The sequence below is a fragment of the Rana temporaria genome, chromosome 4 (assembly GCF_905171775.1).
Source record: "Rana temporaria chromosome 4, aRanTem1.1, whole genome shotgun sequence".
NCBI classification, from domain to species: Eukaryota; Metazoa; Chordata; class Amphibia; order Anura; family Ranidae; genus Rana; species Rana temporaria.
In genome coordinates this window covers 322,767,457-322,795,285 of record NC_053492.1, presented here as the reverse complement: position 1 = coordinate 322,795,285, position 27,829 = coordinate 322,767,457, and the positions used below count along the sequence as shown (strand labels likewise).

The window sequence follows — 27,829 nt, the reverse complement described above, 5'->3', positions numbered from 1 at the left end:
GCTCAGAGAGGTCCAGGCGGTTGCTGCAGGAAAAAATGCTGCTCTGTGGATCCTGGCCTGGACGGCAGGATCAGCCTCTGACCTCCTCGTGTGGCCCCCTCCCCCCCCCCCCGCCGGCGGGCGCGTCCCCGTGATATGGGCGCAATTTCGCGCCGTTTGCTGACAGGGGAAGGGCGGGCCTGTAGGTAAAAGGAAGGGGCGGCCCTTCCAAAAAGTTCCCAGCTCAGTGAAGTGTTGGAACTGAGAGAGGAAGGACCAGAGCGGCAGCGTGGGGCGCCGAGGACACACAGTGGCCAAAGAAGAGTATTACAGTCTTCAAAAAGACTGTCTTTTACCCTAGAGATGGGGTTTCTTTTTCAGCAGTTTTTTTTGGCAAATACTACTAAAGGGGGACAGAAGGGTTTTTCTTTCTTTGGTTTAAAAAAAAGAAAACAAACCAAGTTAATAAGAAAGAAGGCATTTTTTCCCCCAGAAAGTTTTTTTGGGCAACAACTATTTATTTTCCCAAACACCGTTAAGTAGCGGGCGTACCTCGGTATTGTACCATGGCATCTGGTTCAGAGGGTACAAGAGGTGGGGATTCCCCCAGAGGGTCTGAGGTCTCGGACAAAGTCATGCCGCTACTTTTCCCAGAGGGAGCCTTGGTGGGACCATCGAGATCTGGGGCTGGAGCTGGCACGGGTCAGTCCAACCCTAGGGTGGTCATGGACGAGGTACTGTCCACCTCTCTAAAGGAGATGGAAAAAAGAATGGAAAAAATGATAGCCAAGGCTATGCGGGGCAAAAAACGGAATAGATCTCCGTCGCCCGAGCGTGAACCCTCAGATGAGGAGGTCCCTTCCGCAGGGGAATTGGAAGACCTCTTGGACAAGGACCAAGTAGGTTCAGGGATCGAGGATCCGGGTACGGAGGAGTCTGGCGCAGCCTCCCAAGGGGAGAGCTGGTGGGTTCAAGTTTTAACAGACTTGGTCCATAGGACGTTCAACTTGCCAGTACCAGATCTCAAAGTATCAACGGTCTCAGCTTTGGGCTCACTAAGAGCGCCTCAAACCAATGCGGTTTTTCCGATCCATCCTCTACTAGAGGAAGTTATGTTCCAAGATTGGGCCAAGCCAGATAGAATCTTTGTACCACCAAAAAGATTCTCTGCCTTATATCCTATGGAAGAGAAATTTTCCAAGAGATGGGCAGCCCCGGCTGTAGACGCAGCCATCTCGTGTGTTAACAAATCTTTAACATGCCCTGTAGAAAACATACAGGTGTTCAAGGATCCGGTTGATAAACGCTTGGAAACGCTACTTAAAACCTCCTTCACTACTGCAAGGGCAGTAGTGCAGCCAGCTGTGGCTGCAATTGGGGTTGCACAAGCATTATCGGATCAAGCTAAGCAGATGCTTAAACTTATTCCTGCCCAGCTGGCAGAAGAATTTTCGGACGTCCCTAGGGCCATACGCTTTACGGTAGATGCGATTAAGGATTCTATCCAGCAAGCGTCACGTTTATCGTTATCCCTTATCCATATGAGAAGACTCTTATGGTTAAAGAGCTGGGAGGCAGAGCCCCCATGCAAGAAGCTCTTGGTAGGGTTCCCTTTCCATGGAGGACGACTCTTCGGAGAAGACCTGGATAAATACATTCAGACCATTTCAAGCGGAAAAAGTACTCTGTTGCCCACCAAGAAAAAGTTTCGGGGGCCTGCGTTTTTAAACGACAGTACTCCCCTGGGCAGGGGCCTTCCAATACCAAACAGTATCGACGGCCTCCTGCAAGATCAAACTTTAACAAGTTGCAGGGACAGGCCGCCGGATGCAAGAAGCAGTGGTTTCGCAAGCCGGCCTTATGAAGGGGCGCCCCCACCCACGAAGGTGGGGGGAAGACTGCGTCTCTTTGCAGAGGTTTGGGAGGCCAGCATTCCCGACAGATGGGTACGGTCTTCCGTGGCTACATGCTACAAACTAGACTTCCTAAAGTTTCCTCCTCCTCATTTTCAGGAGTCAAGAGTACCAAACGATCCGAAGAAGGGAGCCGCATTAATAGCGGCATTGAATCATCTACTCTCTCAGGAGGTAATAGAGTGTGAGGGATTAGCTCGTGGGGATCACCTTTTCTGAAATCACAGTCTTTTAAGTCTGGCGGATGCCAGATTTTATTTATAAACGGTTTGCAGATTAAAATAAATTAAATCCTTGCCGTCCGGCGCTAAACTAAACAAACAGGATCTCCTCTCTATACAGTGTGGGGCTAGTCCCTGACACCCACAAAACATGTAGTAAAGCAAACCTTTTCAGTCCAGCACTCAGCGCTCCCCTCACTCAGGTCCCTTCCTGAGTTTCAAGCCAGAGCCTTGTTGTGCTCTCTTCCTGGACATTTAAAGTCCAGCTGATTGTGGACTCCAGTGGACCCAAACATCCGGACCGGAATCCTAGCCAGGCACAGAGGCTGTAAAACCCGGAATGGATTCCGGTTCAGTCTCTCATGATAGAACGTATGCGAGGTGAAATGTACCTATGATCATGTATCGCACCTCGCATAGCGTCACAAGAGGTACCAGTCCAAGAACAGGGGCTAGGTTTCTACTCCAACCTATTCATCATCCCAAAGCCCAACAGCGATGTCAGGCCAATTTTGGACTTAAAAATGGTGAATGCATACCCAAAGGTCCGCTCATTTCGGATGGAATCCGTGCGGTCAGCAGCTGCCGCACTTCAGAAGGACGATTTTATGGCATCCATAGACATAAAGGATGCTTACCTTCATGTTCCAGTTTACCAGCCACATCAAAGATTTCTACGCTTCTCGGTGGCTCTACGTCATTTCCAATTCGTGGCGCTTCCCTTCGGGTTGGCTACGGCCCCCCGGGTGTTTACGAAGGTCCTAGCTCCAATCCTAGCCAATCTAAGGATCCAAGGGGTCACGATCCTAGCATACCTGGACGACCTCCTAGTCATAGATCACTCGTCTCCTGGCTTGGAACGAGCAGTGGCCCTCACAGTTCAGTACCTCGAGAGGTTCGGCTGGGTCCTAAATCGAGAAAAATCAGCATTCCAGCCCACAAGGCAGTTGGAATATATCGGCATGAGATTAGACACAGAACAACAGAGGGTGTTTCTGCCTCTGATAAAAGTCAAAGCCATCAAGGAATTAATCCTACTGGTTCTAAGCAAGAAAGAACCAACTGTTCGCCTATGTATGCGGTTACTAGGCAAGATGGTGGCCACATTCGAGGCGGTACTGTACGCCCAGAGCCACACTCGCATCCTGCAGGCAGCCATCCTGTCAGCATGGAGCAGGAGGCCACAGGCCTTAGATATCCCTTTGCCGCTCTCATCAAGAGTCCGACAAAGTCTGTGTCTCCTGGGCAGCACACCACCAGATCTCTATGGCTCAAGTTTGCGGCAACCTGGTCTTCTGTCCACACGTTTACAAAATTCTACCAGTTGGACGTAAGAAGGAATACTGATACAGCCTTTGGGCAGGCAGTGCTGCAGTTTGAGACGCTCGGATTCCGGGGGCTCCCTTTTGAGTTAAATTTAAAATTTAAAATTATTTTTTCTCAACTAAGTTGGATTTATTATGATTTGAGTATATCTCTAAATTAAATCCTTTTGTCTTGGGAAGATGTTCTCCCTCCCCTCATTGTAAGCATTGCTTTGGGACATCCCATATAGTAATGAATATGCCGCTCTGTGTCCCGTGATGTACGATAAAGAAAAAGAGATTTTTAATACAGCTTACCTGTAAAATCTTTTTCTTGGAGTACATCACGGGACACAGAGCTCCCACCCCTCTTTTGGGGACCATTTTGGGAGGCATACTGCTTGCTACAAAACTGAGGTACTCCTCCTATGGGAGGGGGTTATATAGGGAGGGGCACTTCCTGTTTTTGAGATTGCCAGTGTCCATCACCTGAAGGTACTCCATATAACCCATATAGTAATGAATATGCCGCTCTGTGTCCCGTGATGTACTCCAAGAAAAAGATTTTACAGGTAAGCTGTATTAAAAAAAATATTTTTTTCATGCTGAAAAATGATCGTGTGTACGCGGCATTAGACCTCTCTGCTGCCTTCGACACAGTTGACCACCTGCTCCTCCTCAGCAAACTACACTCCCTTGGCCTCCGTGATTCTGCTTTATCCTGGTTCTCCTCCTACCTCAGCGCACTTTCAGTCTCGCTTACAACTCCATCTCCTCTTCCTGTTGGGGTACCCCAAGGCTCCGTCCTTGGGCCCCTCCTATTCTCACTCTATACCTATGAATGTCGCACCACTTTCTCAAACTCAATCTTTCTAAACCTGAGCTAATTATATTTCCTCCTTCCCTTCACTGGCTTCCCCTACCCCACCGTCTAAAATTCAAAATGCTAACCACAACATACAAGGCCATCAACAACATCGCCCCCAGCTACATCACCAAACTCACCTGCAGATATTGCCTAAATTGTCCCCTCCGCTCCTCCCATGACCTCCTGCTCTCTAGTTACCTTGTGTCCTCCCATTTTCGCCTTCATGACTTCTCCAGAGCCTCTCCCAACCCTTTTGGAACTCCCTGCCTCGGTATGTTTGATCAGCCCCTAACCTGTCCACCTTTTAGGAGATCCCTGAAAACTCACTTATTCAGGAAAATCTATCCCACACCCACCTAACAATTGTCCCTAAGCCACCCGCATCAAATCATTTCCTTCATATATTACCTTTTGTATCACCACCCCTTTAGAATGTGAGCTCTACAAGCAGGGCCCTCCTATCCCTTCTGTATTGCACTGTACTATGTAGAGGGTGGACAGCACAATTGCAGTAAAGTGCTGCATAAACTGTTGGTGCTATATAAATCATGTTTTATAATAAAAATGTTCCTGAAGAAAGTAACTGATCGGTATAGTAGCATTGTGCTCTGATATGCCAAGTCAAAGTGCATCTATATTATAGCAATACTGGGTCATTTGAACTCAAAATGTGTAAATTGACACTTTGCATGATGTGATCGAAAAGAGGTATCGCTCAGGCATAAATGTAAACAGAAAATGTCAGTGACATTGTCTGCCTGCTTTACATTGCCAGCGCTGGGCAGAGGAATATCCAATCTGATGCTGTCCACATAGCTGCAGCATGATGTCAGTCAGAGTATCTTGGGACAAGGAGTGGGCAGGAGGGACTTCTGCCCTGGGAGCAATGGTTTATTGCAGGGAGGGGGAACCCTGTACCAGTTGCTTGTGTTACAAGGCTGACAGGAGAAGTGAGAGCGACATCCCTGCTAACCCTAAGGGAAGGGGGGTGCAGTTTGGCATTCTTTCTCTGTGCGTTAGATGAACTTGTCCCGACACTTGGCCAGGACGAGGGGTGGCTGTCCTGGGTGCAATGGTTTATTGCAGGGATTGGGGTACCCTGTGCCAGTTGCTTCTGTTACAAGGCTGACAGGAGAAGTGAGAGCGACATCCCTGCTAACCCTAAGGGAAGGGGGGACAACGTGCAGTTTGACATCCTTTCACTGGTTGCTAGGTGGTCTTGTCCATGCACTGCTTGGGAGGAGGTGGCATGGAGCTTTGCCAATGTAAATAACCATGAGAAGAATATAAATTGCGCTACCTCTAAAGCAGAAAACACTTATTGAAAACACAAAATATATATAATATATATATATATATATATATATATATATATATATATATATATATATATATATATATATATATATATATATATATATATATTATAAAAAAAACATTTCTTGATTGAAATGTAATATTTTTACAGTGCACACTCCCCTCGGTACCACTATATATTGGATTGAACATACCTCCTGAGAGCCAGGGTGTGGACAGAATTGGAAGCTTGCTGATTTGAAGGAAATCCACAGGCAGTGTCAACTCGCCAAGAAGATTTGAAGTGGATTCCAATGTAGCTTATTCCAGACTTGCAAGCTGTTATTGTTTCTTACATGGTGGGAATAGATGCCCGTGAAATTATTTGTGAATAAGACCCATTAGGACCGTATATGTCTGAACTGGGAGCGACTACCTAATACATGCTGTTTATGATCCCCTGTAATAAGGGATCGTGGAAATCTTGTAAGGAGCCAATCCATAGTTTGGTGGAGGATACATCACTGTTTTCTTTTGGACACATTTTTCAACTAATCTGAAATGTGGCACAAATACACGGGTGTTGGACATCTCATCTGTTAAATATTTATGGACTTTTAGCCCAGGTTCACACTGGGTGCTATTTGCTTCGATTTGAGATGCAATTTCACATGTGAAATCAGATCTCAAATCGGCGGCATTTGACGGCAATGACACTGTCCTAATCGGTGCGACGCCGCATCTGCGGCGTTGCACTGATTTCAAAAAGTAGTTCCTGTACTACTTTTTGCGATTTCGGGCCGCGATTTACATAAACCCGCACAGATGTCTGTTAAATCGCGGCCGAAATCGGGACTGCCAGCGGGAGTGAAATCGTGCGAGTTCAGCTGAACTCGCACGGCTTCACTCCTGCAGCCCAGTGTGAACCAGGGCTCATAGTCACAATTTCTAACTTTTTACTATTATTTTTATTTAAAGCGGAGTTCCAACCACAATTAGCATTTTTTAAATGTATGTCCTTTCATCCTGCGTTTTTATAATATAAATCTGGTCACTTACTATTTTACAATCCGCCGCCGATCCGCATAGATATTCAATAAAACTAATATCTACACCGTTGTCATTTTTGCTTGTGGGCATTGTGACGCCTGCACGCACTTACTTCCTGGAAGTCTTGGATGGGGAGTGATAATTGGACAGCGCACTGCATCCTGGGAAATTATGACACACATTTCCCAGGAGCATTAGAGGGAGATGATTTCAGAATCCTAGGTGGTTTCAAAGGCAGATTTCGTGGGACCGCATAGCAACAGGCATTTCCAAATGAGTGGAAAAAAAATTGTTTTTTTCTTTTTTAGTCGTAAGCTACAGTTTAAAGCAAAATAGTTTTTTTTGATGGAACTTCCACTTTAATTATATTTTTAACTATTTTATTTTCAGTTAGTGTGTGTGTGTGTGTGTGTGTGTGTGTGTGTGTATATATATATATATATATATATATATATATATATATATATATATATATATATATATATATATATGTGTGTGTGTTTCTTGATCGAAATGTAATATTTTTTTCTTCTTTGTATTGTCACCATTATATAACTTTTCATTATTACTGAGGAGTTTTTGAGATTGCTGTATAGTGCACCCTAGTGGCCATCAAACTTCAATGTTTTTGATATAGTAGTGAGTTCTATATATATGTATATATATCATCATTTATCACCTACTTGTAAATTCATAATTTTGTGTTTTCAATAAGTGTTTTCTGCTTTAGAGGTAGCGCGATTTTATATTCTTCTCACATCTTTTTCTTGTATCTATTGTTTACATGGTAATCGCAGCTCTCGGAGTGAATAGACTGTGACTACGTTGCAGGTTATTTTTTCTCTCTTCTTTTTCTGATATTTTAGCGCAGTTTCTTTCCATTTTTCCAATGTAAATAACCACAAGCCGCAATAAAGACTTAAGTGGGCTTGCACTCTGCCAGCGTTGCTATGCATTACTTGGTCCTTATGCCCTTATTACATAGTCCTTCACATTGCGGACTGCTGCTCATCTGATCTTTAATTTCACATATTCTGAGTGTGTTGACAAGACTAAGGTATTTGCACAGAAGTGAGTCTGCAGACAATGACCTATTCAAACTCTGGACTTTTCAAGTAAGGAAGCTTTTATAGTGATAAATGTGACAACCTATTTGCACATGGTCATAATCTGCTTACAGACTTGTAGGTGCAATATAGTAAACATTAAGTTTCCCTGTGAAAGGACAATTACTATTTTAATGGGGTAGGTGTAGAGGTAGCATGACTGTTTACTTGCCTTTTGCAGAGACGGCTTTTTGGGAACTTTTTCATTTAAGTGGTAGGTTTGCTTTGGTAACTTGCGTAAAAACTTTAAGTATTTTTCTTTTGTAATCTATTTTGACTTGAGAGTCAGAGGCTTAATGGTGACACTATGTATTCAGAATACACTTTTTTTTTAATGCAAATAGCTGTCTCCATAATTGAATATACACTTTCCACATGTAATTAATTCCCCTTGAATTAAAGAGGTCTGCCCCACCCCTGCAAGAATTAAAATCCAGCAGCTACACATACTGCAGCTACTGACTTTAATAGGACACCTACCTTTCCTGGCGTCTAGTGATGTCGGCACCGCAGGTGATGTTTCCATCTGCTGTTGGGGGCTGCCATTTCGGGTAAGGGAACCTGGCAGTGTAGCATTAGGGCTTCACACTTGGGCACCGCTGCACTCTCCTACTGGCCCGGCGGAGGAGGAGGGAGCCGAGCTGTGATGTAATTTGCCGCAGCCTGAACTCCTGGAAGTGGGGACAGTATACTACCCCCCCCCCCCCCCCAAATGTGGCACCAGAGGGGGGGAGGAGATAAATGAGAGGAAGTTCCACTTTAGGGTGTTACTACGCTTTGTTCTATGGCATAACAGGAACTATGTTCAATAGTTAAAGGGGTTGTAAAGGTACAAATTTTTTTTATTTTTTATTTTTTTCTCCCTAAATCCTTTACCTTAGTGCAGTCCTCCTTCACTTACCGCATCCTTCGATTTTGCTTTTAAATGTCCTTATTTCTTCTGAGAAATCTTCACTTCCTGTTCTTCTGTCTGTAACGCCACACAGTAATGCAAGGCTTTCTCCCTGGTATGGGGTGTCGTGCTTGCCCCCTCCCTTGGGCTACAGGAGAGTCGGGACACCCACTAACACAGCTCCTGTCTCTATCTGCAACGTAGAGCGTCCTGACACTCATGTAGTCCAAGGGAGAGGGCGAGCACAACACTCCACACCAGGGAGAAAGCCTTGCATTACTGTGTGGAGTTAGACAGAAGAACAGGAAGTGAGGATTTCGCAGAAGAAATAAGGACATTTTAAAAGCAAAATCGAAGGATGAGGTAAGTGAAGGAGGACTGCACTAAGGTAGAGAAATCTATTTAGGAAAAAAATTGTACCTTTACAACCCCTTTAATGAAAATGGGCACTTATGGAAACGCTACTGATATACGGTACCTTTGACCACAGTGTTTATCAAACCTGTGCACATTAACATATTTACATATTAACAATTCACCGATTTTGTTGCTGCTGACAGTGTGTAGCTATTCATCCTTCACTGATGAGGTGGGGTATGCTTTGGATCATGAGCAGTTCCTTTCCTTGTCCATACTCTTCTCTTCCCATCACTCTGGTACAAGTTGATCTTGGTCTCATCTGTCCATAGGATGTTGTTCCAGAACTGTGAAGGCTTATTTAAATGTTGTTTGGCAAACTAATCTGGCCTTCCTGTTTTTGAGGCTCACCAATGGTTTACATCTTGTGGTGAAAAAGAGGGGTGTACTGCGCTAATTCGATAAATAGTAAAGCGGCAACTAAAATGTTATACAACACTAATAATAATAATAATGGTCAAAGGAAGAGCTGCGCTGTTGAAAGCTAAAATCTGACACTAGTGATAATGAAGTGCTAGATAAATATCAATTAAAATGATGAAACGCCGACTGAGTGAAAAAATGTATATCTGTAAAGACCTCAATAGGATAACAAGAAGAGGATAATTCCTAAATTGGGTAGAAACCTGAGAATTATCAAGTGAATAAATGGCAGTCTGTGTGAACAAACGACCCCAAAAAAAACCTTAGGAATACCATTAACAAAGCGTCAAAGGTAAAAAATTGGAATATAATAAAAATGAATGCAGAGTGTCCATATAAACTTAAATATCCCCAGTGTTCAACGAATCCAATAGTCCAGGACAAAGTTCTGACAAGATAGTGCCTCCACCAAACAATAACACTGCCGCTTACCAGAGGGACGTGATCTCTAATTATAGGAGATCAATATGCGCATATTGTTGATATTCCAGCCTGGGGTCTCTATTGGTAGAGAAAATCCCTCAGTGTGGTTCTATATTGCATAGAAGATTTCTCAAGCAACGTAGCAATCCAGGATGCACCACATTAAAAAAGGATAGCATAAAACCCTTAATGTTATAGGTAACATAAAAATGCACACTTACATAGAAGTGAGATAAGGCATGTAAAATACACATAGAAGTGAGATAAGGCATATAAAATACAATTGAGCGGGCCAGCTCTTCGATTCAGCAGCCCGTATGTTTGAGACATCTTCTATGCAATATTGAACCACACTGAGTGATTTTTGCTACCAATAGAGACCCCAGGCTGGGATATCAACCATATTGATCTCCTATAATTAGAGATCATGTCCATCTGGTAAGCGGTAGTGTTATTGTTTGGTGGAAGCACTATCCTGTCGGCACTTTTTCCTGGACTATTGGATTCGTTGAACACTGGGGATATTTAAGTTTATATGGACACTGCATTCATTTTTATTATATTCACATTTTTTACCTTTGACGCTTTAAAATACCCCAAGGTGTTTTTTTTTTGGTTTGTTCACACGGACTGGTATTTATTCACTTGATAATTCTTAGGTTTCTACCTAATTTAGGAATTAACCCCTTCTGGTTATCCTATTGAGATCTCTCAGACCTATTTACAGATATACATTTTTTTACACTCAGTCAGTGTTTCATAATTTTAATTGATATTTATCTAGCACTTCATTATCACTAGTGTCACATTTTAGCTTAGAACAGCGCAGCTCTTCCTTTAAACATCTTGTGGTGAACCCTCTGTATTCACTCTGAAGTCTTCTCTTGTTTGTTGACTTTGACACGCATACACCTACCTCCTGGAGAGTGTTCTAGATCTGCCCAACTGTTGTGAAGGGTGTTTTCTTCACCAGGGAAAGAATTCTTTGGTCATCCACCACAGTTGTTTTCCGTGGTCTTCTGGGTCTTTTGGTGTTGCTGAGCTCACCGATGCTTTCTTTCAGCGCCATTCACGAATCACTTACGTAAACGACGTGAAATTTAAATTTCACGAGCGGGAAGGGCGGCTATACTTTAGCATTGGCTGCCCCTGCTATAGCAGGAGCAACCTTGCGCTAAAGTCGCCGTACGGAAACTCCGTACCTTGCGTGCGCAACTTTTGTGAATCGGTGGTAGTATGCAATTTGCATACTATACGCCGATCACAATGGCCGCGCCCCCTAGCGGCCAACGCAAGAATGCAGCCTGAGATATGAAGGCATAAGGAGGCTTATGCCTGTCATATCCTAGGCTGCAGTCCGCGTAGCGATGTTCCTGAATCGGGGGCATTCGCTACGCGGGAGAAAAACAGCTATTGCGCCGCGCAACCGCTTCTTGAATCTGGCCCAGTATCTCACAAAAGTGAGTACACCCCTCACATTTTTGAAAATATTTTATTATATCTTCATGTGACAACATTGAAGAAATTACTCTTTGCTACAATGTAAAGTGAGTGTACAGCTTGTATAACAGTATAAATGTGCTATTCCCTCAAAATAACTTGACACACAGCCATTTAATGTCTAAACTGCTGGCAACAAAAAGTGAGTACACCGCTAAGTGAATGTCCAAATTGGGTCCAAATAGCCATTTTCCCTCCCCAGTGTCATGTGATTCGTTATTGTTACAAGGTCTCAGGTGTAGATGGGGAGGGGAGCAGGTGTGTTTTATTTGGTGTTATGGCTCCCACTCTCCTACTGGTCACTGGAAGTTCAACATGGCACCTAATGGCAAAGAACTCTGAGGATCTGGGAAAAAAAAGAATTGATGGCCTAAGCTAAAAGAAGATTGCCAAGACCCTGAAACTGAGCTGCAGCTCAGCAGCCAAAACCATACAGTTTAACGGGACAGGTTCTACTCAGAACAGGCCTCGCCATGGGCGACCAAAGAAGTTGAGTGCACGTGCTCAGTGTCATATTCAGAGATTGTCTTTGGGCAATGGACGTATGAGTGCTGCCATCATTGCTACAGAGGTTGAAGGGAGGGGGGGGGGGGGTCAGCCTGTCGGTGCTCAAACCATATGCTGCAACCTACAGCTATGGAACGCTTTACCAACCAGCACTCGGTTGGAGGAGAACCACTTGGCCGTCAGAAGAAAGATCAAAACTCATCTCTTTTGATCTCAAAGGAGAAAGGAACAACGAGCGCCCAGAGGCGATTTAGTTTGCATGTGCTGCGCTATATAAGTTTTTCACTCACTCATTCACTTACATCAAATTGGTATCGTTCCAGAAGAAAGCCTCTTCTTCTAAAGATGATGCACAAAGCCTGCAAACAGTTTGCTGAAGACAAGCAGACTATGGACATGGATTACTGAAGCCATGTCCTGTGGTCTGATGAGCCCAAGATGATAAACCTATTTGGTTCAGATGCTGTCAAGCGTGCGTGTCGGCAACCAGTTGAGGAGTACAAAGATAAGTGTGTCTTGTCTCCAGTCAAGCATGGTGTTGGAAGTGTCAGTCTGGGTCTGCCGCCACTGGGGAGCTACAGTTCATTGAGGGAACCATGAATGCCAACATGTACTGTGACATACTGAAGCAAAGCATGATCCCCCTTCCTTTGGAGACTGGGCACGCAGGGCAGTATTCCAAAATAATGACCCCAAACACACTTACAAGATGACCACTGCCTTGCTAAAGAATCTGGCGGTAAAAGTAATGGACTGGCCAAGCATGTCTCCAGACCTAAACCCTATTGATAATCTGTGGGGCATCCTCAAATGGAAGGTGGGGGAGCGCAGGGTCTCTACCATCCACCAGCTCTGTGATGTCTTCATGGAGGTGTGGAAGAGGACTCCAGTGGCAACCTGTGAAGCTCTGGTGAACTCCATGCCAAAGAGGGTTACAGCAATGCTGGAAAATAATGGTGGCCACACACAATATCGACACTTTGGGCCCAATTTGGACATTTTTACTTAGGGGTGTACTCACTTTTGTTGCCAGCGGTTTAAACATTAATAGCTGTGCGAGTTATTTTGAGGGGACAGCAAATTTACACTGTCATAAGCTGTACACTTTACATTGTAGCAAAGTGTAATTTCTTCAGTCTTGTCACATGAAAAGATATGATAAAATATTTACAAAAATGTGAGGGGTGTACTTTCTTTTTAAGATATTGTGTGTGTGTGTGTGTGTGTGTGTGTGTATATGTATGTATATATATATGTATGTATATATATATATATATATATATATATATATATATATATATATATATATATATATAAACATGGGCCACTATGCTACAAAATACTGCATTAAGATAAAAAAAAACTGCACTAGCCACCCCAGCATCCCCCAATACTTACCTGAGGTCCCTGTCTATCAAATGATGTTGCAGGAGAGACTGGGCTGCCCGAGACTCTACTCCTCATTGGCTGAGGCAACCGCTAAGCGCCATTGGCTCCCGCTGCTGTCAATCAAAGTCAGCCTGCCAATGAGGAGAGGGAGGGGGTCTAGTGGGGGCTCCGTGTCTGAATGGACACACGGAACTGAGGCTTGGCTCGGATGCCCCCATAGTAAGCTGCTTGCTGTGAGGGCACTCATCGGGGGAGGGGCCAGGAGAGGAGGATCCAGGCTTCTCTATGCAAAACCATTGCACAGAGCAGGCAACTATAACATGTTTGCTATTTTTGGCAATAAAAAGACTTTATCACTTTAACTTGCACACAAAGTATTTTTCCTAACAACGTCAGCCAAGGCCATGTTGCAAAAATGAATACACCCCAATGAAAGTCTTGGGAGCAAAGCTAAATTTTAGACCAAAAAAATCCTAATTAACAAGAATTCAACTACAGGTGAGTCTAATTAATCATTAAACAGGTATCCAACAGACAGTTACTTATTAGAGGGTGTTACTTAACAAAGAAAACCCCTTCCCATTTCGTGCTTTCAGCAATGGCACCACATGGAAGAGAAGTGTCCCAAGGCATGACAGAAAATTTAATTTCTTTACACAAGAAATGTTACAAAAAGATCAGCACAGCTATACTTATCAGTCAGAATACTGTACCAAAAGTGATGCAAAAGTTTAACATAGCTGAAACTGCAACCATTTTACAGAGATGTCCATGCCATCCATGGAAATTAACACCTTGACAGGAGCGTCTTCTGATAAGGATTGAAGAAAATCTCCATGCAAGTTCACTGGAGTTGGCTAAAGAGAATAGCATGCTTGGGTGTCCAACACAACGCAAGCCTCCCCTAAAGCCCATGCACAAATAAGCCTGCCTAGAATTTGCCAGGGTCAATGCTGAAAAAGACTACTGGGGCTCTGTTCTCTGGAGGGATGAGACAAAGATTAAATGTTTTCTGGATAACAAAAACAAAACAAAATGTCTTAAACTGTATGGCGTAGCAAAGGTGAGTAATACAAAGAAAAATGCACGGTGCCTACAGTGGTAGTGTCCTTCTATGGTGCTGCTGGTGTCGGAGAGCTGCATTTCATTGCTAGTATCATGAATTCACAGATGTATTGCTCTATATTGAAAGTGAAGATGCTACCATCACTCCATGCCCTTGGTAGTCGTGCACTTTTCCAACATGACCATGATCCAAAACACACATCTAAGGCCACTGTTGCATTTCTGAAGAACAGGGTGAAAGTGATTCAGTGGCCAAGTATGTCTCTTGATCTGAATTGAAATTGAATACCTATGGGAAACGCTGAAGAGGCAAGTTAAGCATTACTCTCCATTCAGCGTCCAGGCTTTAAATAAAATCGTTCTTGAAGAATTGGGAAAAATATAGATGTTGCAATATGTCATCAACTTGTTCATTCCATGCCTAGAAGATTTGGTGCTGTCCTTTCAAATCACGGAGGTCATACAAAATACTAGATGTAGTAGTTTTGGGGTGTATTCATTTTTTGCATCAAGTAATGTAATGCAAGTAAACTGAAAATGTTGTAATCCAAATTTTATTATTAAAGTGATACTAAAGCTACTAAAGCTTTGTATTTAAAAACAAAAAAATAAACATTTCATACTTCCACTGTGCAGCTCGTTTTGCACAGAGTGGCCCCAACATCCTCTTCTAGGGTCCCTCGGTGGCTTGGCGCATTAGATAACCCCCTAGTGGAAGCGCTCTCCCGAGTGGGCTACTTTGGCGCGCTCCTGAGTCATTAATTCGGCATCCGTAGACGCAGAGTGTATGACTCATTGGATTTGATTGACAGCAGCGGAAGCCAATAGCTGCGCTGCTATCAATCTATCCAATCAAAACGGGACTCTGTGGAGAGGACGGTGGGGACACTCCGAGATGATGAATTTGCTCAGGTAAGTTAAAACGAGGGGGGGGGGGGGGGGCGCTTGGCTGGCCGGTGACTGCTGGGTGTTTTTTCACCTTAATGCATAGGATGCATTGAGGTGAAGAAACACAAGGGTTTACAACCCCTTTTTAACCTTCCTTTCATGTAATGAGCTAAAGGGGTGTACTCATTTATGTTTAGTTTTTTATATGTATAGATGGATCTCGATTTGTCCCAAGTGACAATGAAAATATCGCTGGTAGCTTAAAAAAAAAAAAACCCAGATTGACTCCTGAATTTTACATTTTGACTGTCACCATGTGTATACCAAATAAATTTCAAGTATAGTATTTCCATTCTAATCACTTGTTTTTCCCACAGGTGCCCGTGCAGCTCGGAAACGAAAGACCTCTCCAGAGCCTGAAGAAGGGGGTTCTGTTAAAATGAATGGTGAAGGACAGTCGTGGTTGCCTACAGCAGATGGTCTTAAGATTTCTACAATGACAGGTTCTTCATTCATATCCCCACCTGCAACGGTTTCTCCTCATTCCAACCGCACCACACCACCTGAAGCTGCACAAAATGGCCAGTCTCCAATGGCTGCCTTAATACTGGTGGCTGACAATGCTGGTGGTAGCCATGCCTCTAAAGATGTCAACCAGGTTCACTCTACAACTAGGAGAAACAGCACCAGTCCACCTTCACCTTCCTCTATGAACCAAAGAAGAATGGCTCCAAGGGAAGTTCCAAGCCAACTTTCTGGTGGTGGAACCTCTTCCCATACGGGAATGGAACAAGTGCACCCCCAAAGCATTCCTGATTCTTCCATACCAAACAGTATACCACTGTGTTGCACTCTATGCCATGAGCGTCTTGAGGACACACATTTTGTGCAGTGCCCTTCAGTACCTTCTCACAAATTTTGCTTTCCATGTTCAAGGCAAAGTATTAAACAGCAAGGATCATCAGGTGAAGTGTATTGTCCAAGTGGGGAAAAATGTCCCCTGGTGGGATCAAATGTACCATGGGCATTCATGCAGGGAGAAATTGCAACAATTCTTGCTGGAGATGTCAAAGTGAAAAAGGAGAGGGACTCTTGACTGTACAATTTAATTTTTTTATTTTTTATTTTTTTTTGCTTTATAGCCACCATAATCTTACTAAACCTCTTACAGTGTGTTTTTGTGTGTGTGATATGTTGGAAATATATATTTACACACACAACGTATAGACTGCTTAAACATCGCTGTATACTTCTTAATTTCTGAATACATTGTGTTTTTGTTTGGGTTTTTTTTTTTTTTTTTTCTTCCTTTCCTGAAAACAAAGGTATGTGATGATCAGAAAGGTATTCTTAATGTTATATTTGCAAGTGTTTGTTCTTATACAGTGACAGTTACTGTTCAGTGTAGGCTGTGACTTGAGATGCTTTTTAGAGCATTTGGAAAAACAGATATGCTTTTAGCTGTATTTGTATGCACTTGTTAAAAATGCCAAATACATTTTATGACATTGTAAATTGTCTCTGGTTACTCATTTTCTTTGAGATTAAGCTTTTTTTTAATTGTAAAATCTATTGATGTAATTTTGAACCACTCGGTGATGTTTATTAAAAAAAAAATCTTGTTCACCAAAGCACTGTTCAGAGTTATACTAGTTATTTGTTATGAGCCATGTGATAGTATAAAAATTTTAAGTAATGAATAGTAAAAACTGCTCTTTTGATAACAGATTTGTACATTTTTTTTTTTTTTACTCACTGTACGTTGGTGCTCTAAAATTTTAGAATCACAAAACCTTTTTTTTTTTTTTCTCAAGATTTCATTAAATGGATTTAAAAATATAGTCCATACCTAAATGCTGTAGATGGCTATTATATCTTGAAATAAATAACTTTTAATTTGTATTGCCACTTTTCAGCAACCTCTTTCATTGTTCAAATGGTGAACTTAAAGTGATTGTAAACCCTTACCCTGTAAAACCCATTCAGTTTGAAATAGAAATGAAGGGAAAAATTTTTGTGTATGGATATAAAAAAATATTGTATATCTTTCCCTCCTTATACCCTCTGTTCTCCGCTGCACAAAAACTAGGGAAGGAGAAACTGCATCACTCTGCCCTTCCCGGTGTTGCAGGGGAGAGTGTCAGCACAAGTCTGTTCGTTGCAAAGTTCTGCTGCTCACAGGTCAGTACGGTCATAATCTGCATGGTGTGCTGCAGGCGGTGGGGTGCACGCCCTGTCACTGCTTGGAGATCGTTGCAACCACATATGTTTGATTACTGCACTCCCACACAATGCATACGTGCTTTATCAAATACATTAATGCTTTAATATATTCATATTGCATCATGTGGGAGTGCAGCTATCCATTTTTTTTTTTTTTTTACATCCAAGTCTGATCATTGGTTTAGAACAGGTTGAGTTCTCACCACAGCTAGAGAACTACCCCATTCTGTGATCTCCTGCTTAGTGTTGTCAGTTTTTAGTAGTAAAGCAGAGGGACTGGCAGGAACACCAGGAATTTCACACACAGGAAGCAATACAAAGAGAAGGGAGTACATGATACAGCAGGCACATATTGGGAATATGAAATGTTAGGTTTAAATATTCTTTACCTATTTAAATCTTAACGTCACTGAAAAATTTGTATAAGTACAGTTGAAACTCATTGTTTATTCTTTCAGTTGCAAACTAGTGGCATTTAAAAAAATAGGATTTTTATAACCGCTTACCTGTAAAATCCTTTTCTTGGAAATATATCATGGGACACAGAGCCCATAGTCATTACTAATATGGTGTTATACGCCACCTTCCGGTGATTAGACACTGGCATAACCAAAGACAGGAAGTCCCCCTCTATATAACCCCTCCCACATAGGGAGTAACCTCCGTTTTGTAGCAAAGCAATATATAAATATCTCAACAAGAGGGGTGGGAGCTCTGTCCCGTGATGTACTTCCAAGAAAAGGATTTTACAGGTAAGCTGTAAAAATCCTATTTTCTTTTTCGTACATCACGGGACTTGGAGCCCATAGTCATTACTATATGGGATGTCCCAAAGAAATGGCATCTGAGGGGAGGGAGAAAAAAATAAAGCAGACCGCCATCTGACATGAGGACCTGTACTGCTGCCTGCAGTACACTGCGCCCAAAGGCGGCATTCTCTTGCCGACCTACATCCACCTGGTAGAACTTGGTGAATGTATGTGCTGATGACCAAGTCGCGGCCGTGCAAAACTGAGCCAAAGAGGCTTCGTGACACACTGCCCATGAAGCACTTTCTGCCCTGGTAGAATGCGCTTTAGGTTGGAAAGACGGGACCTTTCCTTTCAAATCATAAGCCTGAACAATAACCTGACAAATCCATCTAGAAATAGTTGATTTTGACGCTGCCTGCCCCTTCCTGGGGCCCTTCTGGCAGCACAAAGCATCAATCAGTCTTTTGGATCTGAGCAGTTGCCTCCATTTAGATCCTAACCAGTCTCACCACATTGAGAGAGTGTAATAATTCTTCAGAACGTGGTTCTGGAAAGAATGAAGGTAGGGAAACATCTTGGGTTTAAATGAAAACCCAATACCACCTTAGGTAGGAAGGACGGGCGAGGACACAACACCTCCTTATCGTTATGCATAACCAAATATGGCTCTTTACGAGAAAAAGCTGCCAACTCAAACTCTCTTCTTGCAGAGGTAACCGCAACCAAGAACACTAGTTTCTTTGTCACAAGGGGCATTGGCTCAAAGGGTTGACCCTGTAATGCTGACAAAACTAGATTCAAATCCCACGGGCACAAGGGTGACTTAACTGGTGAATTTATATGCGTCGCTCCTTGTATAAATGCCCAGACCAACAAATGTGAAGCAAGCCGCCTTTGGAAGAATACTGACAAGGCTGAGATCTGACCCTTGATCGTACTTGAGGCTAGCTTCATCTCTACTCCTAATTGTAGGAAGGCAAAAACTATACCTATGACATACTTCTGAGGATGCCATCCACTGGATTCGCACCAGGCAACATAGGCCTTTCAGACCCTATAGTAAATGATCCTAGAAGCTAGCTTTCTTGCATTAATCGGGGTAGTGACCACTGACCCCGAAAGCCCCATACTCCTTTAAATGTGGGCTTTAATAGCCAAACCGTCAAACTTGGCGTTTGTAAGGAAGGATGGAACACTGGCCCTTGCAAAAGCAGATCCGAACGAGATGGGAGATTCCAAGGATCCCTGACTGCTATCCTTACGATCTCTGCATACCAGGACCTTCTGGGGCACCTAGAATTACTGAATAAATCTGTGAGAACTGATCCTATGAAGTCATTAATACATCCGTCCCGAATGCTAGCGGATTCCTTATCCTTGACACAAAGATGTCCAATTTCTTGTTGAACCTGGTTGCAAAAAGATCCAGATCCAGGGAACCCTATTTCTGGCAAATAGCCAGAAAGATTTTGGGATGTAGAAACCCTTCCCCGGGAATAATTGTTCCACTCCTGGAATGAAAACCACAGCTAGCCAAGGCACCTGTTCTGCCCAAGTCAGAATGTGGTTCACGTCTTTGGGCCGTGCGACTCCTGGTGCCGCCCTGGTGATTGATGCAAGCCACTGCTGTGGCATTGGCAGATTGAACCCTGACAGGGCAGTTGCGCAACCTGCCTGTCCAGGCTTTTAAAGCCAGACGCGCTGCCCGAAGTTCTAGAATGTTGATGGGCAAGGTTCTCTCGAAATCTGACCACCTCCCTTGGATAGTCTTCTTCCAAGACTGCTCCCAGGAGGCTGGCATCCGTTACCACCTTCCAGGAAACTGGTATGAAGGATTTCCCCTTCTGCAGATTCTTGGCTGCCAACCACCAATTGAGGCTCTCTCGTACCTTTTTGGAGCCAAGTACAGCAGAAAATCAAAACCCTGGCTTTCTCTGTTCAATGCAGACAGGATACTGCTTTTGTAGCAGTTTTGAATAGAAATGGGCATAGGGAACTGCTTTGAATGAAGCTACTATTTTCCCTAACAACCTCATGCACAGGCAGATGGAAGGATCTTTCCTTGTCCTGACCATGAGAGTCAGGTTTCTAAGGCCCCGTACACACGACAGAGTTTCTCGGCAGAATTCACCGAGAAACTCGGTCAAAACCCGGATTCTGCCGAGAAACTCTGTCGTCTGTACAGTTTTGGCTCGATGGAGCCGCCGAGGAGCTCGACGAGAAAATAGAGAACATGTTCTCTATTTTCTCGTTGTTCTATGGGAGAAGGCGGCCCGCCGAGCTCCTCGGCGGCTTCATCCCAGAACTCGACGTGCTTGGCACGTCGAGTTCCTCGGCCGTGTGTACGGGGCCTTATAGCGCCAAATTTTGCCTGAGGTAACAACACTTTCCTGGGCCGTGTCTATGACCAAATCCAAGTATAGTAAAACCTTGGATTGCGAGCATAATTTGTTCCAGAAGCATGCTTTTGTAATCCAAAGCACTTGTATATCAAAGCAAATTTCCCCAATAGGAAATGATGGAAACTCAAAGGATTCGTTCCAAAACCATTCATTCATAGGTCCTTCAGTTTTATAGTGCATATAAATAGATTATAGCAATGTGACCAGGTTGTGTAACCATAAAATGTCCATCCACAAGAGGATTAGAAGCAAAATCCAGCAGCAGCTACAGAGTATTAAAGAGAAGAGAGGTGCATTCTAAGTGTAGCAATATTAAATGTAACCATATTGCTACAAATAGTCTCTTTTATACTCTGTTGCGACATGACGCTACTTGTATATCAAGACATCGCTTGTATATCAAGTCAAAATGTATGAATATAGAAAAAGAAAATGCGGCGCTTAGAGAAAACAGTGGACAATGTGGTCCACTATCGTGTGGAACTGTAAACGCTGGTAAGTACCATTGCGTGCATAAAAAGTATAACAGACAAATATAAACCGTGCAAAATATAAATGAATGACAATAAATAAATAAATAATGGCCAAGACTGGATGTTAAAGTCCAAAACCACGACAGTGAATCTGTGGGAAATTACATTGTGTGTAATTCTGTCATGCGACTATGCTAAACCTGTGAGATGTCGCATCACTCCAGAAATGCAAAGCTCAAATGGAAAGTCCACCATAAGATCCAATATGACACAAGATGTATAGGGAGAATGTGTGCAATTCTGTCATGCGACTATGCTGAACATTTTGGAAGGCTGGCCGCAGGCCAGCCTGAGTTTGTGGGAGGAGTCTGAGAGTACTTAGACTCCTTCCCTGCTAGGGCTGTGTCTGCGTTTTCTTTCAGGGTTGGACGTCACTTCCGTTGTCACGGTGGGCAGCAGGTCGGCTGCTGGAGGCAGCGCTCCTCTCATCATAGAAGGGACATCGTACGCCTCCCCGTTCACATCTTGGGGGGCGTCCATTGCTTATCCCCAGGGCATGTCGGCATCCGTATGGGGGGGGGGGGGGGGGGTTTGCCAAGGCATCCATCTCCTGGGCCATGTTGACATCAGGGAGGAGGGGGGCCGCTGCCGTCCACATGGTTTCTCCGGCGCTCACCCAGCTCCTCCCGCTTCCCCCACGCCCGTTCTTCCATGCGCTCCCCAAGCATCAGGTGGGGGGAACCCCATCCACCCACCTACCTCTCCTTCGGGTCCACGCCGGCAGCATCTGTGGGGCTCCCCGCTCGGCCACCCATTCCTCCTCCGGGCACACGCTGATCCATCCATCCACCCCTGGGCTACGCTGTTAGATAGAAGGGGGGGCGGTTGTTTGTTCACCTCACTGCTGCAGGGAGTCACACGCTGGTTGCATAGGAGGGGCTGAATACCCACGTCTCCGGGGGGGCTGTCCACCCATCTGTTTGGGGTCACACTGGCTGTAGGAGGGAGGTGGGGTCGTCCACCGGTTCCACAAGGGTTGCATGCTGGCAGCATCGGTGGGGGGGGGGGCTTCCACTCATGTCTCTTCGGATCACACTGGCAGTATTCCCTGTGACGTGCAGTTGCCATAAGTATCCAGTTTGCGCTTCTGTTCCAGCTTTTATGTCTCTGCGTGTTCCAGACTTGCTGCGCTTTTCTGGGATCGACATCGCTGCGCCAGCATTTGTCATATCGTTTCTGTCATTTTTTGTCTGCTGCAGCGGTTCAGCATCGGTGTTTCTGTCTGCCAGGAATACTATCGTTGCATCTCGGCCTCTGCATTTCTGGCACAGCATTTATCTCATACCGTTTTTGCCCCAGGTTTTGTCGTTACATTTCTGCCTCAGTTTTTCAGTCGCAGCGTAGCTGCCCCAGCTTTTCTGTCATTGCTTTTAGTCTACACTTTCTGTCATAGCGTTTCTCTCATAGTGTTTCTGCCTCCAGTGTGTCGGGCTCAGCGTTTCTCTCATGCCGCTGCTGCCCCGGGATTTTTGTCATTACATTTTTGCCTCAGCGTTTCAGGCTTAGCGTTTCTCTCATACCATTGCTTCCCCCGGTTTTCTGTCATATCGTTTCTGTCCCACGTTGCTGTCGTAGCGTTTCTGCCCCCAGATTTTTTGTCATGGCGCTTCTGTCCCACGTTTTTTGTCATAGCGTTTCTGCCCCCAGGTTTTCTGTCATAGCATTTCTGCCCCCAGGTTTTCTGTCGTAGCGTTTTCTGCCCCCAGGTTTTCTGTCATAGCATTTCTGCCCCCAGGTTTTCTGTCATAGCGTTTCTGCCCCCAGGTTTTCTGTCGTAGCATTTCTGCCCACAGGTTTTCTGTCGTAGCGTTTTCTGCCCCCAGGTTTTCTGCCCTCAGGTTTTCTGTCATAGCGTTTCTGCCCCCAGGTTTTTCTGTCATGGCGTTCTGCCCCCAGGTTTTTCTGTCATGGTGTTCTGCCTCAGCATGGCAGGCTTAGCGTTTTTTCTCATATTTCTGCCTCAGCGTGTCAGACTCAGCGTTTTTTCTTACAATTTCTGCCCCAGGTTTTCTGTCATTGTACAGTATTTGGCCATAGCGTTCAGTCTCGGCATTACTGGCCCAGGTTTTCTGGCATAGCATTTCGGCCCACACGATTTCTGTCATAGCATTTCGGCCCACACGATTTCTGTCATAGCGTTTCAGCCCACACAATTTCTGTCATAGCGTTTCAGCCCACACAATTTCTGTCATAGCGTTTCAGCCCACACAATTTCTGTCATAGCGTTTCGGCCACTCAATTTCTGTCGTTGCATTTCTGCCTCAGCGTTTCAGGCTTAGCATTTCTCTCATACCATGTCTGCCCCAGGTTTCTGTCATTATTTTGCCTCAGCGTTTCTCCCATACCATGTCTGCCCCAGGTTTCTTTTATCACATTTTGCCATAGCATTTCAGTCTCAGCATTTCTGCCGTCACCACGATTTTTGTCTTAGCATTGCTACCCCCCACGATTGCTGTCTTAGCGTTGCTGCCCCCCCACGATTGCTGTCTTAGCGTTGCTGCCCCCCCCACGATTGCTGTCTTAGCGTTGCTGCCCCCCCCCACGATTGCTGTCTTAGCGTTGCTGCCCCCCCCACGATTGCTGTCTTAGCGTTGCTGCCCCCCCCACGATTGCTGTCTTAGCGTTGCTGCCCCCCACGATTGCTGTCTTAGCGTTGCTGCCCCCCCCACGATTGCTGTCTTAGCGTTGCTGCCCCCCCCCCCCCACGATTGCTGTCTTAGCGTTGCTGCCCCCCCACGATTGCTGTCTTAGGGTTGCTGCCCCCCCACGATTGCTGTCTTAGGGTTGCTGCCCCCCCACGATTGCTGTCTTACCGTTGCTGCCCCCCCACGATTGCTGTCTTAGTGTTTGTCTGTCATAGCGTTTTCTTTGTGGTTACCATGTCTCGTTGTACTTTGTTTACGTTGCACCCGGTTGTTTAGCTAGTGCCCACATCTCAGTATCTGTCACGTCTATGTCGTTTTTAATGATTGTTGTCCACAATCTTCTCGCCCGTATACAATACGTCATACGATGCACGTTCATTCATTACACCTATATGATTACCCACCACAGTTTGTGGGACACTAGCCCTGAGTGTTCAGTTCAATTGCCTGTCTCTGCGCTGCAGGTTACTCGGGCTCACTTGCCACTCACACGGGGGGAGGGCTGTCATCTGGTTCATTCACGCGCAGCAGTTTTGACATTTCTGTTCATATTCTCATGCTTAGGTAGGCTCAGAGGGGTGTTGTTTCATGTCTGTTTTTCGTGTTTGTGTTCCCTTAGGTTGGAGTGATGCTACTTATCTCATATGTTCAGCATGGTCGCATGACAGAATTACACACATTCTCCCTATACATCTTGTGTCATATTGGATTTTATGGTGGACTTTCCATTTGAGCTTTGCATTTCTGGAGTGATGCGACTTATCTCATATGTTTAGCATAGTCGCATGACAGAATTACACACAATGTAATTTCCCACAGACTCACTGTAGTGGTTTTGGACTTTAACATCCAGTCTTGTGCATTATTTATGGTCATTCATTTATATTTTGCACTGTTTATTTGTCTGGTATACTTTTTATGCACGCAATGGTACTTACCAGCGTTTACAATTCCACACGATAGTGGACCACATTGTCCACTGTTTTCTCTAAGCGCAGCATTTTCTTTTTCTATTTTTGAACACAATATTGTTCTATTGTTGGTGCAGGCTGTTATCCTCATATACGTTTTTCTTATGGCGCAACTTTTTCTTCTTATTTTTGCAAAATGTATGAATACATTTTGCTTGTCTTGCAAAACACTCTCAAACCAAGTTACACTTAAACCAAGGTTTAACTGTACTCTAGCCTCTTTACTGGTTGTAAGGATGACTTCTCTAAGTTGAGAATCCAACCCAGTTGTTTCAAATTCCCGACTGTGCTGGGCACATTCCGGTCTAACTGTGCTACGGTTTGATCTATCAGCAGTAGGTCAGCTAAGTATGCCATTACTGCTATACCCTGGGCCCTTATCTTTGCTAGAAGTGGAGCCAGAACTTTGTAAACACATAAGGTGCAGTAGTTAACCCGAAGGGCAGGGCCACAAACTAAAAATGGCGCTATTCTACTGCTAACCGCAGGAACCACTGGTGAGCAGGGAAAATTGGAACATGTAGATATGCATCCTTGATGTCTATTGACGCTAGAATCTCCCCTCCCCTCAGGGTAGCCACTACTGATCTGATTGACTCCATGCGAAAAGAGCGCATGTTTAGGAACCGATTCAGACCTTTTGAGATCTAGAATGGGTCTGACATCTCCATTCTGGTTTTGCCACCGTGAAGAGATTTGAATAAAACTCCAAACCCTGCTCTTCTAAGGGAATCTCTATGATCACACCCTGGGACATCAATTGGTCCAGTGCCTGAAACAAAGACCCTCTTTTCACTGGGTCTTTTGGTGACGCTTGATCTTAAAAAAGGAGACAGCGTGAACTCTCGAAACTCTAACTCGTAACCTAGAGATACTGTGAAGATGACCCATCTGTCCTGGATCTCTCCCCCTCCCCCCCAGGCTCCTGATAACTGCAGAAACCTTCCCCCCCCCCCCCACTCGATTGAGCGGGGTGCCCTTCATAAGAAGGCCTTGGGACTCTGCTTTGCAGACTTCTGCCCTCAGGGCTTTTTCTGACCCTGAACCTGGTTTTGAGGCCTACCTCTTGACCCTGATGGTTAAGGAAGTTGTGACTGCCTGGAGGCTGTCACCCCAGGTACCGGAGAGGAAGAGTGTTTAAATGATGGCTGTCTACTCCTTCTCTTAACCAGAAAAAGGGTACTCTTGCCACTTGAAATCTTTTGGATGTATTTATCCAAATCTTCTCCAATCGTTCCCCATGAAAAGGAAACCCAGCATGGCCGCTAAAGCCAGGACCTCATCCCCCTTGACAACCTGCTTTACTTTGTCCTTCAGGAATTGACAAATTCCTATTGCTGCTACCGCAGGCTGTGCTACTGCACCAGCCACAGCAAATTAGGTTTTAAGCAAAGATGCCAGGCTTTTATCCATTGGATCCTTAAATACTTGGACATTGTCTACTGGATAAGTCAAACTCTTATTCAAAGAAGATATAGCAGCATCTACTGCTAGCACACTCCGCTTTTTAGAGAACTTTTCCTCCATACGATAGAGAAGGGAAAATCTTTTGGGAGGCAGAAAATGCCTGTCTGGATGATCCCAGTCAGCAGAAATAAGCTGTTCCAGCAATGGGTGCATAGGGAAAGCATGTGCGCCCTGAGGAGGCTTTAGAGCAGTGTTTCCCAACTCCAGTCCTCAAGGCACACCAACAGGTCATGTTTTCAGGCTTTCCGTTATTTTGCACAGGTGGTTTGATCAGTTTCACTGCCTTAGTAATTACCACAGCCGTTTCATCTGAGGGAAATCCTGAAAACATGACCTGTTGGTGTGTCTTGAGGACTGGAGTTGGGAAACACTGCTTTAGAGAACCCAAAGAGGAAAAGGGAACTTCAGCCGTCTCTGCCAGGGGCAATTTATATGCAGAACGGATTTATTCAGAAAGGGATTGAACTAGCAATCATTGAGATTGTGAGGCTGAGAAGGATTCTTCTGTGACTGAATCCTCAAAGGAGGAGCAATCTTCCGACCCCTCTAAGGGTATATCAGCATCCCCTGAGGATAGATCCCCTTCCCCTGCCCTGGACCCATCGCGCTTCTTCCCAGGCTGGGAAGAAGATGCAAGCATTCCAGCTATTTTCCTCTCCAAACCAGCCAATGAGGCAGCCAAATCATCTTTGGTGACATATGCAGAGGCTGGAATGTTGGAGGTAGCTACAATGCTTGACAAGCTCTATGGCTCAGCCTGATCAGCCGCTTCAGGTCTTTTCAGGAGAGGATGATACTGTGGAAGCGTGACTAGGATCCTCAGACCGCGGCACATTTGCACTCCTCTTTACTGTTTTCTGTTCTCTCTTGTTTGAATACATTATCCTAAGCACAAAGCAGAGGTACTAACAATATGCATCTACTGCTGATCTACGTCCATCAATGGGTTAATGTGCCGCTATCAATGCTCAGCCTGATGCTGAGTAGATGTGTCTGAGGATGCCTGTGCCCAACACCCATACAGCGCTTACGTTCCTGGATAATTGCCTGTGTCCCTCTATCAGCCATTAGTTTACTTACATACAGCCTGCAGATTTTTAAAACCTCAGCAGGCCGTGAAACCCGTGCACATCGGTGGCGCTAAGCCCCGCCCCTGTGACGTCCTTTCTCCTTCACCTCATGAGGAGGGTAATTCTTGCACGCGTGTGTGCAGTAGCCCCGTTTGTCGGGAAACCCAGAGGGGACGGGAGAAGAGGGGCCCGCAGCAGGGGGTGCCCAAAGCCTGGAAACGGCAGGGGGAGTTCCTGTAACCCCCTCAGGTGGTCTGACAGGAGTGTAATGAGGAGCAAATGCTGCCCACAAGCACGGCTTACACAGTACTATCCAGGTAAGCATGGTAATGTGGACACCAGATATGTTATATACACCCTCTATTTTTAAAAACAGGCAAGATATCATCCACCCAGAAACAAAAACGTCCACAAACTCTTTTTTTTTTTGATCAAAAAGGTTTTTATTGCTCACATGCCAAATAAACATAGTACAGATGACATTGTACATTTCCAATTGCAAAAGAGTATGACTTCAGGAATACA

The 27,829-nt window shown here is 44.6% G+C and overlaps 1 protein-coding gene across 1 annotated transcript in view; it reads left to right on the top strand.

Annotated features, from left to right (window-relative positions):
• The window catches only part of IRF2BP2 (interferon regulatory factor 2 binding protein 2), an 87,410-nt gene extending 70,538 nt beyond the window's left edge, over window positions 1-16,872 (top strand). Inside the window, exon 2 of the mRNA XM_040350696.1 lies at window positions 15,619-16,872. Coding sequence (XP_040206630.1) covers window positions 15,619-16,337 — 719 coding nt within the window. The 3' untranslated portion in view covers window positions 16,338-16,872. The remainder of the gene's footprint in view (window positions 1-15,618) is intronic.
• Window positions 16,873-27,829: the final 10,957 nt, after the last annotated feature.